Source organism: Musca domestica, unplaced genomic scaffold (assembly GCF_030504385.1).
Source record: "Musca domestica strain aabys unplaced genomic scaffold, Musca_domestica.polishedcontigs.V.1.1 13, whole genome shotgun sequence".
Taxonomy (NCBI): Eukaryota; Metazoa; Arthropoda; class Insecta; order Diptera; family Muscidae; genus Musca; species Musca domestica.
The window spans coordinates 13,308,922-13,322,711 of record NW_026712172.1 but is presented as its reverse complement, the minus strand read 5'-3'; the positions used below and the strand labels follow the sequence as shown (position 1 = coordinate 13,322,711).

Below are 13,790 nucleotides of genomic sequence, written 5' to 3'. Positions count from 1 at the left end.
GAGAACGTATAAAAATTTTTTACATATGGTTTACATGTAATAAATTCAGCGAATATAAATTGTTATTATCGCGTTTAGATACACAATTTTGTGCGGATTTATCCACATTAGCAGGATTTTGTCAGCCAGATTTACCATATAAAAATATATCTTCTCACGACCGTGTTTATTTTAAATCCGAACCGAAATTCACATACTAATGATATGCAACTGTGTTTATACCCTCCACCATAGTATGGAGGGTATATTAAGTTTGTCATTCCATTTGTAACACCTCGAAATATACATTTTAGACCCCACAAAGAAGGAAATGCAGGACTTTTGGTATTGAAAATGGGCCATGTAAGTCCACGTTTTCATATAGCCCCCAAATAACCCCCAATTATTCACCGGAATTGGTTCAAATTTGTTATTTGAAGTTCGTAATGGGAACTACAGTCTGTGACAGAATATTGTCTATTCAGGTCCAGGTCTTCGTATAGACCCCATATATCAGTACCTCCCTATATTCGGTATTTTGACGAGTTTAGGTACAAAACCCACCGAAATTGTTTGAGATGTCGTATTTGAAGTTCGCAATGGATGCTACAGCCTTTGACAGAAAATTGTTTATGCTGGTCCAGGTCTTCGCACAGCTCCCATATAACGGTACCTCTCTATATACGATATTTTGATGATTTTAGCTACATTATTCTCCGTTTGTTTCAAATTCGAATATGGTAATGGCTTATGACAAACAATGCCAATGTAGGTCCACGTCGTATAGACCCCAATACAACGGCTATATTCGGTATTTTTAAAATTTTAAGGATTTTATATTTTGAAAATTTTCAAATTCGTTCCAAATGGTGAAGGGTATTCAAAGTTCGGCCAGGCCGAACTTACTGCTTTTTAACTTGTTATTTGGTCGTTTAGTTTTTTTTTTTTTTTTAAATCAAGAATATGATGACATGTAATTGACCGCCGCCACAGTTTATTGTCATTTGAGCCCTTTTTATGGCATTTTCCATCACTTTGGCCAAAACTTCCTCACTTTCTTGACGGATATTGTCTTTAAGAGCTGAAAGAGTCTGAGGCTTGTTGACATAAACCTGCCACTTCGAAAATCCCCACAAAAAAGTCTTTAAGCTTTGCAAAAAAGCTTTAAGGTGAGAATACATAAAAGACTTTTGGACTGGCTAGAGAGGAACAAAGGAGTCTTAGGTTGACTTAGTTCGATTTTTGCCCTAAGCTCCTTTGTTCTTTTCCAATGCAGTCAGCCGATGACTAAAGCCAATCAAAAAAGCGTTTTATGTGTTCCCACCTTAAAGGTAAGATCACATAAAATGCTTTTGGAGGAGCAACTAAAAAAAGTCTTCTACGTACCTGCACCTTGAGTATTTAAATTGAAAACGAACTCATCTGCATTGTAACAACTCTTAGCTGCAACTTCCCATAAGAAAATTCCTCATTATCTATAGGGACGTTTTCATGGAATAGAGTGTCTCAAACAGCACTTTCTGTGCCTTGGACCGTATCGACACCAAGAAAGCAATCCAATGATAGGAAATAGAAAATTTAAACAAGATGAAACTCAAGTTAGTCTGCAGATTCAAAATGAATCATCCTCGCCGGGAACACTTCTTGTGTGCGGAAATCCCATAAGTAACGGCATCAGTAGAGGCATTCCCCAACTCATTTTTTTAAGTTACCGACAAAAATCGGTAAACCAGTAAAGAAAGTCTTAAAGCCGGCGGGGCCGACTTTATAAAACCTACACCACTTTGCTAATTTAGTAGAGCTCCACATAACAATTAAAAGTTGTTATGGGAGAATTCAATCATACACGCGCTATGATTATAATTATAATTGGTGCACAATTAATTTGAAATCGGATAAAGATATATATGGGAGCTAAATCCAAATCTGAACCGATCTCGAAAAAATTTGGCAAAGATATTTCTGAGCTGTATTTGATATATTTCCCGGAATATCGTTGTTACGGAGTGCATATTACGGCTGTGGGTAACAAATATAACAAATCGGATGAACATTATATATGGGCGCTATAGCTATATCTGAACCGATCTTCACCAAATTTGACATACTAGCTTCTAGACTCAATTCGGTCGTAAGTGCCAAATTTTATCCCATTTGGACAAATATTAGACGTTTGGTGCACAAAAAAGAGTAAATCGGACGAAGTTATATATGGGAGCTATATCCAAATCTAATCCAAATGGCAGCTATATCCTTTAGCAAAGGTATTTCTGAGATGCATTTGATATATTTCCCCAAATATTGTTAAAAGGGCATATTACGGCTGCGGTGGACAAAAATAACAAATCGGATGAACAATATATATGGGAGCTATAGCTATATCTGAACCGATTTCCATCAAATTTGGCATACTTATTTTCATTTGATTGTATGTGCAAAATTCCATTCTATTCGGGCTGATATTACACGCTTGGAGCACAATATAAGGCAAATCGGACGAAGATATATATGGGAGCTATATCTAAATTTTTACAGATTATTTTCAATTCCAATTTCAATAGGGTTCGTCCTTGGGTCAAACAAATTATTTGTGCAAAATTTCATCTGGATCGGGCAATAAATGCGAACTGTACTTTGTTTACAAAAATACATGAACAGACGGACAGGCGGACGGACATGCATAAATCGATTCAGACTGTGATTCTATGCAGATCGCCAAAAGGAACTATGGGTCTATCTCGTCTCCTTTTGCCTGTTACAAACAAATGCACAAAGACATAATACCCTGACCACTTTGTGGTGTAGGGTATAAAAGGAAGTTAAAGTTGACAACGTTGGTATCTATCGGTAGATCTTAAAGTCAGAATACATAAAACGCTTTTTTGACTGGCTTAATTCATCGGCTGGCTTTTTCGGAACAGACCAAAGGAGGGTAGGTCCAAATGGAACTCCTTTGTTCCACCGCGAAGACTTAAGCCAGTCAAAAAAGGCTTTTATGTACTCACACCTTTAGGTTAGGTTAAAGGATGCGCGGGTGTATAAACAACCACTCCACTCGGAGACCTATAGGTCCATTGTGTTCATCCAAATCCCAACATGAGAATAGAATAAAAAAAAGGAAACGAATAACGGATGGTGAAGAAGCGAGAATCTGAATAAAGAGTAGAGAAGTTAGGAAATACATAAAGCGTTAAGTCATCGGCTGGCTTCTTCGTAGATGAACAAAGGAGTTTTAGGTTGACATAGATCGATTTTGGCCCTATGCTCCTTTGTTCATTTCCGAAGAAGCCAGCCAGATATGCGCTTTATGTATTCCCATCTTTAGCCATTTTAGTCGTGTGCCTAAATGACCGCTGGCTCGATGTCGGAGAGGGAGGACAAGTCTGGCAGAATTTATTGCTTATCTAATAGTCTCTGTCTCACTCCTATAAGAGTTGAGCAGTGGCAGAGTAAAGGTGGGAATGCATAAAACGCATATGTGGCTGGCTTAAGTCCTATGCTGGCTTCTTCGCAGATGAACAAAGGAGTTTTAGGTTTACATAGTTCGATTTTGGCCCTAGGCTTTTAATTTTTCATTTCCAACCGATGACTTAATCTGGCTTTATGTATTCCCACCTTAAGTGCTCCTCCTTCAGTGTCGTCACCCCTCCATTTGGATGTCATGGCCTTTATGTTGCAATGTCCTGTAATTAGGCCCACCACAAGTACAGCTTCGTCATGGATATGAGTGACCTAGACCTTTCGGAGTTCACCGGCAAAATCTTTTTGTAGACATTACATTCCCTTGCAGTTAGCCAGTTCTCCCTTTCCGTTTCCAGTTAGCTATCTCCCAAGATAGTGTTTATGCAGTACTTGGAAGAAGTGGCTTCACTGAGCTCTCAAGCTCTAGATCTACTGACTCAGATCCGCGTCTGACCAACTCACAACTTTAGCGACTACCTTGATTTCTTCATTACCGAAATTATAAGCATTTTAATTTTACCGACTTTTGTCGGTAACTCAAAAATGAGCTTGAGAACTCCACTGCAGATCATCATCGACAAAGTGGAAATAATGGAACTTCAATGGGAGAGGGGAATTCCCTTTTTAGTTTGGCGCATAGATCACATCAATACTTTTCTAGTGTCAACAAGAGAGTATGGTCCGAAATTAAACTAGTCAACCTAAATCACCTTTGTTCTTTTACGAAGAACCTACCCGATGAATTAAAGGTGAGAATAAATAAAACTCTTTTTTGACTGACTTCAGTCATCGGCTGGCTTCTTCGTCGAGAAACATAGGAGTTTTAGGTTGACATAGTTCGATTTTGGCCTTACGCTTCTTTGTTCTTTTCTGAAGAAGTCAGCCTATGACTTAAAACAGACAAAAAGCGTTTTATGTATTCTCACCTTTAAGCCAGTGAAAATAGCGCTTTAAGTAGCTTCATCTTTAAGCCAGTGAAAAGTCAATTTAGGTTGACATAGTTCGATTTTGGCCCTACGCTCCGTTTTCCTTTTCCGAAGAAGACAGCCGATGACTTAAGCCAGACAAAAAAGCGTTTTATGTATTCTCACCTTTAAGTCAGTAAAAATAGCGCTTTATGTAGCTGTTTTTTTAGCCCGTAAAAAACCTATTATGAATCTGTACCTTTATGCCGATTTTACTTATGACATGCATATGTCTGTACTTTCTACTTTTAAATAGATATGAACCCACCGATACCGCTGGCGGAGCATGTGAGTCTCCCAACGAATGCATTGGAGGCTATGCTCGTACAGTTTATACCGTGAGGCAATTGCTGGAGCAGCAAAAAGAAAACAATGTTGTGTACTTCAATGCCGGTGATAGTTTTCAGGGTACTCTATGGTATAATGTGGGACGTTGGAATGTTACGAGTCAGTTTCTGAATCTATTGCCAGCCGATGCTATGGTGAGATTAATCGAACCTTTTTTATTTTAAAAATTTATTAATGAGATGCAATTACAGACTCTGGGTAATCATGAATTTGATCATGGCGTTGAGGGTGTTGTACCATTTCTGGATGCCCTGGACAGTCCCATGTTGGTGGCCAACATCGATGCCCGAAATGAGCCCACAATGGAAGGGAAATATCAACCCTCCATGATTATTGAACGCAGTGGCCGTAAGATTGGTGTTATTGGCGTTATTTTGGAAACGACATATGTGAGATTGAAGGTATTCATTAATTGAATGTTTTCTGATGGATTTTTCTTTGTCTCAGGATCTTTCGAATACGGGAAAATTAATATTCCGCAATGAAAGTGAAACCATTTTGGAAGAGGCCGCCAAACTAAAGGCCCAAGGAGCCAATATCATAATTGTCTTATCCCACTGCGGTTATGATGTGGATAAGTTGATAGCCGAAAAGGCAGGCTCTGAAATTGATGTCATTGTTGGTTCACATTCTCATACATTTCTGTATACGGGTGATACGCCACCGGGACCAGATGTGCCCAAAGGAGATTATCCCACAATTGTTAGGCATTCGCCAACGGGTCATCGTGTTTTAATTGTCCAGGCTGGAGCTTATGCCAAATATGTTGGTAATCTAACGATTTATTTTGACAATGACGGTAATGTGGTGGATTACGAGGGAGCTCCACTCTATATGGGCAGTGATGTGCCACAAGGTAAGTGACATCTAGTTGCTTTTAAGGTGATTGTTCCGTATTATCTAAGGTGTCTAACAAACGGGGTATTAAAATAATTAAATGTTAAAAAATCAAAAATTGCTTCTTAATCCTGTGTGGTGAATTGATTATTAAATTAAATAATAAACACAATAACCCTGCGTTTACACAAGGCAGGACAATAGAATTTATGTACTAATTATAAAAATATCCAAACTTGTCTTTGTGACCAGAAGTGAGATTCTCTAAAGGTGAGAATTCATAAAACACTTCCTTGGATAGCTTAAATCATCAGCTGGTTTTTTCGTAGAGGGGCAAAGGAGTTTTAGGTTGACTTAGTTCGGAAATGGCCCTAGGCTCCTTTGTTCATTTTCGAAGAAGCCAGCCGATGACTTAAGCCAGCCAAAAAAAAAGCGCTTTATGTATTCCCACCTTTAATCATGTGTGGTGGATGGATTATTAAATTAAAAAAAAATAAAAACAATAACCCTGCGTTTACACAAGGCAAGACAATAGAGCTTATGTCATAATAGAATCAAGGAGGTAAAGTCATGCAATTATATGTTTACAATTTTTTTTTTTTCAAAACTTATTCATTTGACAACATCTCATTGTCAAAATTTGTATTTATAAATCCATTGTACATAAACAAATCTGCGATGGGAACTTGTTTTTATGTAGTGAAATGTGACAAGGTAAATTACAGAAAATGCAGAGATGGGTATGCTTATTTGAAATGAATTTACCTTCTTAATTTTACCATGGTTTATGTACTAATTGTATAAATACCCAAACTTGTTTTTGGTGATCAGTAGTGGGATTCTCTAAAGGTGAGAATACATAAAAGGCTTCTTCATCTGCTGGTTTCTTCGTAAAAAAAAGGTGAGAGTACATAAAATGTTTTTTTTTTTTTGACTGGCTTAATTCATCGCCAGGCTTCTTCGTAAAAACAAACAAAGTAGTTCTAGGCTGACTTAGTTCAATTTCGGCCGATAATTTATACTTGCTCGTCCTACGCTCCTTTGTTCTTTTACAAAAAAAAAGTCAGTCGATAACTTAAGCTACTTGAAAAAGCTTGTTATGTATAGGGTACACAAGTATAAATTACGGTTCGAAATTGAACTAAGTAAACCTAATTCGAAATTGAACTAAGTCAACCCTTTGCCAGCCTATGACTTAAGTCAGTCTACAAAATAATTTTATGTATTCTCACCTTAAATCGCTTTTTAAGTTACAGACAAATATCCGCAAATTTTAAAACGCAAAATTATGTAAATAATGTTTAAATTAAGATTAACAACATTGCTCCCATCGGTAGGGCATAAGGTGGGAATACTTAAAGATTCATAAACATAGAATGATTTTTTACTGGCTTAAGTCATCGGCTGGCTTCTTCGTAAAATAACAAAGGAATTTAAGGTTAATTTCGGCTCATAATTTATACTTGTTCACCTTCTGTTTTTTTTAAGAAGAAGACAACTGAAGAATTAAAAGGTGAGAATACATAAAAAAGCTTTTTTGACTGGCTTAAGTCAATGGCTGGCTTCTTCGTAGGGGAATAAAGGAGTTTTAGGTTGACTTAGTTCGATTTTGGCCCTAGGCTCATTTGTTCATTTCCGAAGAAGCCAGCCGACGACTTAAGCCAGTCAAAAAATGCGTTTTATGTATTCTCACTTTAAGCAAGTCAAAAAAGCTTTTATGCGTAGGGTGACCAAGTATAAATTATGGCGAGAATTGAACTACGCCAACCACCTGCTTTATTCTTTTTCGAAACTTTATACAAAATATATTGCCTTGAAGAATAACAATTGCCATATTTTATATTGATAATGTGGCAATAATAGCAAAATTTATTTAAATAAAAAATGGATAAGGCGAATCGTTTATTTTATATTGAAGAACTGAATTATAAATTTAATTCACGAAACTAATTACAAATTCGCATATTTTTTATTATTTTTAAACTAAAATTAAGATGCCATTGTGAAAAAATCCAGTGACTATCAGTTACTTTTATAAAAAGCTTCCCATATCTCTTTAAAAGAAAGATGTAATTATGAGAACCCGATAATGTGAACTTTATCCTTCACTTTTCCTAAAATAAGGGATAACAAAAGTGGGCTATAAAGGAAAGATATAAGAACGGACCTATGAGTCCGACAAAATAAAGTTTACCGAATTCATGTTGCCATATTTTATATTGATAATATGGCAATAACAGCAACATTTATTAAAATAAAAAAATGGATAACGCAAATCGTTTATTTTATATTAAACAACTGAATTATAAGTTTAATTCACGAAATTAATTACAAAATCACATTTTGTTTATTATTTTTAAAATGAAATGAAGATGCCATTGTGAAAAAAATGCAGTGACTACCGGTTACTTTTACAAAAAGCTTGCCATATCTCTGTAAAAAATGCATATTTTTTAAAGGAAATATGAAATAATGAGAACCCGATAATGTGAAGTTTATACTTCATTTTTCCTAAAGTAAGGGATAACAAAGGTAGACTATAAAGGAAAGATATAAGAACGGGCCTAGGTACAGCGTTAGAAAAAACTGCAACAAAGCCAAATTCCATAATTCTTAATTTTTTTACAATTTAAAAATTGTATTGTTTCAAAAATGTCGGAAAAAGCATCAAATTTTAAAATAAGTTTAGATTTGTTCGAATTGGTCAACTTTGGCACGAATTATGACTTTCAAACGGCCAATGAAACCGTTACACGCTGGCCGAATGTTGCTCTGCGGTATTTTGGCCCATTCCCGGCGAGTTGCTTGAGGTCGTCGACACTTTGGTATTTTTAAGTACCAACCTTGCTTTCCAAAATACTCCAGACACAATAGTCCAACAGATTGGTATTCGGAGATTTTGGTGGCCATTGTGCCACCTGGAAATGAAGCTAGGAAGCTCATTTTGTAACCATTCTTGGATGGCGCGTGCTGAGTGCTATGGTGCTGAGTCCTGTTGGAATGTCCAAGGTATGCGACCAAAATGTTTTGCGTGCCCAAGGCTTTAATACACCCTCCAGAATATTTTTGGGACAACATTCAGTATTTATTCCGATGCCACGGTCGATTAATATGAGCGAAGAGCGACCATCGGCTGTTATGGTGATCCACACCATCACCATGGCCGCCGTTTAAGTTCTGGTGGCCAAGCGAAGGTGCACATTTTCAGCTGACCTCTTTGCCAAGTAAACACGATCATTTTGTTTGTTTGCAAACTGCTGGACAACGAATGTTTTCTCATCGGAGAATACCAAATTCGGCAGTTCACCACTTTCGGCCAAGCGAAGCAACTCTTTAGCTCTTTTGAGTCTATTTTCTTTCTGTTGCGGTGTGAGTTCTTGCACTTTTTGGAATTTACCCCGAGCTAATTTTTCAATATTTGCCAAATGGAATATTGCGATATGTTCAGCTCACGAGCCATTTTTCGGCCACTGCTACGCGGGTTTTGATCGCGGGTCGCTTCTTTACTGTTCGAACCATTTCTGCTGATGTTGCTGTTTTCTTCCGTCCACTTCCTTGACGGATCGGGCTACGTTACCAGTATCACAGTAACGAGCGATGGTACGAGACACAAAAGATTTAATCACATTTAAATGCTGGAGTGCTCCAACGATAGCCACTTGTGGTTTTCCAGCCAAATATAAAGAAATCACCCTTGAATTCCATCACGAATAAGGCTGGAAATACATAAAGCGCATATTTGGCTGGCTTCTTCGTAGATGAACAAAAGAGTTTTAGGTTGACCTAATTCGATTTTGGCCCCAGGCTCCTTTATTCATTTCAGAAGAAGCCAGCCAAATAAGCGCTTTATGTATTCCCAGCTTAACTTTTGTTCTGTAAAATTCTCACCAAAATGCTTTTGTACGATTGTCAAAAATATAAGTTGTGTTCCAGTACTTTTTTAGTAGTAAAACTAGCAGAAGAGAGAACAGTTCGAAATGTCATTCTCATTTAGGTTTGCTCAAAAAATAAGGGAACGGAAAATTAGCAGAATAGCGTTAAAATGTCAAAATTCCAAAAGTAAACAGCCTAAATCGGACTGGTAAAACCTTACAGAAAAGAGCGCCAACATTTAAAAAATGAGTATTGAAGACTATAAGTTAAAATAAATAATTTATAATAATAATTAATAATCTGATTCCTCATTCAGCCAGTCCTCTTCACTGCTGGAATCATCCAAAAGTGAATACATCAGTTGCTCCATATTTTCTATTTTTGTTTTTGCACGACAAATATTAGTTTTTCCTTTAGTTTTCAAGTTGATCATTTTCCTCATTGAAATGTATCAATACATTTTTCAACCTTGTTAGCCCTGCCAATTAAATGTCAAATTTACAATATGCACATTTCTGCTCGGCCAAATTCATGTAGCTAAAACAAGCAGAAATGTGCACCACTCAGCGCCATTTTTTTCTCGAGAGAGCTGCAAGTTTTGCTAGTTTTTGGAGTACGGGAACGCGTTGTAGCAGAATTAGTGCTAATTAGTACTAATTTGCAGGTTCTGGAACACAACTATAATGAGCAGTCACTGGAATAATTTTAACAGCTGTCGAACGAGTGGCTTAGAAATGACAGCAGTAGGAAATTGGTGGCACTTTTTTTCATCTCACCCTGAACATGAAAATCCTATCTTACACACTTGAATTCATGTTGTTTTCTTCCTACACGCAAACTTACATTTTTGGGCTTAAAAACACTTAAAGTGAGAATACATAAAACGCTTTTTGGACGCTGGCTTCTTCATAAAGAAACAAAGGAGTTTTAGGTTGATATAGTTCGACTTTGGCACTACGCTCATTTGTTTTTTCCTTTCAAAAGAAGCCAGCCGATGACTAAAGCCTGTCAAAAAAGCGTTTTAGGTATTCTCATCTTTTTTCGCTTTTATATATAACGAAACATTTTTACAACAAAAAGAAGTTTCAAAACAAAAAAAAAATAATTTTTACATTTACTGGTTTGTTGTGACTAACATTTATGGTGACGCAGGGAGAACATGGTAATGGTATTTAACAAAAATATACTTCAAATTAAATATGAGAAAAAATAGCTTAACAATACATCAAATTCTGTAGACTCAATCACTCTTGAAGCAATGGAGCCCTGGAAGACATATATAGATATTAGAGGCAAAACCGTTATAGGCGAGTCATTGGTAGATTTGCCACAACAACCTTGCGATTCACAAGAATGTAAATTAGGAAATTTTGTCTGTGATGCTATGGTCAATGCGGTAAGTAAAATCATTTTATACCCTAAAGGTGAGAATGCATAAAACGCTTTTTTTGACTGGCTAAAGTCATCGGCTGGATTCTTCCGAAAAGAACAAAGGAGCGTAGGGCCAAAATCGAACTAAGTCAACCTAAAACTCCTTTTTGATTTTTGACCAATTTAATTATTTATTACTGGCTTTTATCGGGCTTTTTTGGTCGGATTATATTAAGATGAAAATAAGATTTTATTTCATTTTTTACTCGACGTTTCGTTGACTTTTTTCTTCGAAGAAACCAGCCGATGGCTTAAGCCAATCAAATAAGCTCTTGGGGGGGGAGGGGGGGTTGAAATACATAAAGAGCATATTTGGCTGGCTTCGTAAATGAACAAAGGAGTTTTAGGTTGACTTAGTTCGATTTTGGCCCTAGGCTCCTTTATTCATTTCGAAAGAAGCCAGCCGATGAATTAAGCCAGTCAGATAAACGCTTTATGTATTCCCACTTTAGAAACTCTTAGAAATAGAGTAATAAAAATAATCCTTATTTACAGTTTCAAAATATAAAGCGCAATGCCAAATCATGGACAGACGTTCCCATTGGTCTAATCAATAATAGGGCAATGAAATCATCTCTGCACAAAGGCAGTAAGTATGTTCCATAGTAGAGGAATATAGGTAGACGCATCGACACAGCTGCTGGGACAATGAACTGTCAAACCAATTTTGGAATGGAAAATGTCGAATTATTTAAATTTGTAAAAATTGTCAAATAAAACGCGAATTATAATAACCTCCGAATGACGTCGTATAAGAAAACATATAAAAATCTACTTATATTCGAAAAAAATTAAAATTTTTTGACATATCAATGTTCCCAATCGATGATGCATCTACCTGTATTCTTCTACCATGGTATGTTCTCTAAATGCATGGTAGAAAAATACATGTAGATGCATCAGCGCTTAGGAACGTTGATATGTCAAAAAATGTTAAATGTCTTTTCAAATATAGGGCGATTTTTATTTGTTTTCAAATCGGAGGTTGTTATAATACGCATTTTTCAACAATTTTTACAAATTTAAATAATTTTTCATTCAACATTTTCAATTCCAAAATTGGTTTGACAGTTTATTGTCCCAGCAGCTGTGTCGACGCGTCCTATATTCTTCTACCATGTTTAAATTTGAATATTAAATTGTTTACACTGCTATCCATTTCAGATTTAACCTATTCTCAATTGATAGCTATGTCACCGTTTGAAAATAATTTGGTAGCTTTTGATTTACCCGGCGAGTATTTAAGAGAAGCATTAGAATATTCGGTCAGCAGTATAGATTTAGACAAAGGTATCAATAGTTCCTATAATATGTTACAAGTATCTGGTATTCGAGTAACATATGATCTCAAGAGACCGGCATTTCAACGTATTATCGATCTAAAGATACGCTGTGCGCATTGCTACCAGCCGAAATATGAAGAATTCCAAAAGTCGACAGTATATCGTATGGTAACACCAAAATTCTTACAAAACGGTGGCAATGGTTATACAATGTTTCGTGATTATGGTAAAAATTTAAGGTAAGTTTATGGGCAAATTTTGTGTTTTTTATGTTATGAACATGGTACAATGCGGAGATAGAACTGCTTAGTAAAACTACAGAAATACAGCCCTGAGGCTATGTTGTTTTCATTTATTTGATATTTTTTGTTAATTTTTAAAATGAATCAAATGGCGCGAAAGATAAATGAACTGCCTCAAGTTCTCTCAAGAATATGATCCTAAGTGTTCAATCTTTCAATTCCATGGCAAATCTGGTTAATATTATTAAAGCTGGAAATACATAAAGAGCATATTTGTCTGGCTTAAGTCATCGGCTGGCTTCTTCAGAAATGAACACAGGAGCCTAGGGCCAAAATCGAACTAAGCCAACCTAAAACTCCTTTGTTCATCTACGAAGAAGCCAGCCGATGACTTAAGCCAGACAAATATGCTCTTTATGTATTTCCAGCTTAATGCGCGCCCCGCAATTTAAGTTTATTCTAATCATTGATTTTCAAAATATTTTGTTTATATTTTTCAAAACAATAAATATAAACACAAAATTGACAGAAGTCGAAATCCCTTAATGAAATCGAAAAAAAATCGCAAAACTAGTAGATTCTTGCTGGTTCTGGAACAGACCAATAGTAAGCAAAAGTCACCAGAAAACTCCAATGAATGAAAAACGCATTTTGATAAAATATTTTGAACTTACTACTCTCTTAAAGTGAGAAGAGAAACCAACTGCTCAGCTCGAAGTTCAGTTTCAAATCAAGTTTTATTCATAAATATTTTACGTCACATTATGGAAATGACATTTGAAATCGAATGGATTTCGTAAATCTAAACGTACTTTAATCTTTACTTAACCTAACCGTAGAGGAACAAAGGAGTTTTAGGTTGACTTCGAACGAACGAATTGAGATAGAAGACTAAAAATTTGCACACATGTTTATTTTGTCAGTAGGCAGGTTTAGTTCGTAAATGGGTCATGTAGGTCCACGTCTTCGTATAGCCCCCATATAACGGTACCTCTCGATATTCGGTATTTTGATGATGCGAATATGAACAATATCAGTCAAATTTGGTATTTGAAGTTCGTAATGGGTACTACATCCTATAACAGAAAATTGTCTGTGCATGTCCACGTCTTCGTACAGGCCCGGTACAGGTCGGTACCGCCCGATATTCGGAATTTTGACGATTTTGGTACAATACTCACCGAAATTGTTTGAGATGTCGTATTTGAAGTTCGTAATGGATGCTACAGCCTGTGACAGAAAATTGTCTATGCTGGTCCAGGTCTTCGTATAGCTCCGATATAACGGTACCTCCGTATATACGAAATTTTAATGATTTTAGCTGCATTATTCACCGTTTATTTCAAGTTTCGAATTTGAATATGGTAACG

General features: G+C 36.3%; 1 protein-coding gene across 5 annotated transcripts in view; it reads left to right on the top strand.

Moving 5' to 3' along the window:
• The window catches only part of LOC101888888 (apyrase), a 33,608-nt gene that overhangs the window by 984 nt on the left and 18,834 nt on the right, over window positions 1-13,790 (top strand). For 4 of the 5 annotated variants that reach the window (XM_011294513.3, XM_011294516.3, XM_020036996.2 and 1 more), the window contains exons 2-4: window positions 4,663-4,888; window positions 4,946-5,143; window positions 5,202-5,610. In XM_011294513.3, coding sequence (XP_011292815.2) covers window positions 4,663-4,888; window positions 4,946-5,143; window positions 5,202-5,610 — 833 coding nt within the window. Of the gene's footprint in view, window positions 1-4,662; window positions 4,889-4,945; window positions 5,144-5,201; window positions 5,611-10,702; window positions 10,861-11,390; window positions 11,485-12,059; window positions 12,418-13,790 lie in introns of all 5 variants that reach the window. The other variant, XM_011294515.3, reaches the window with a different exon arrangement.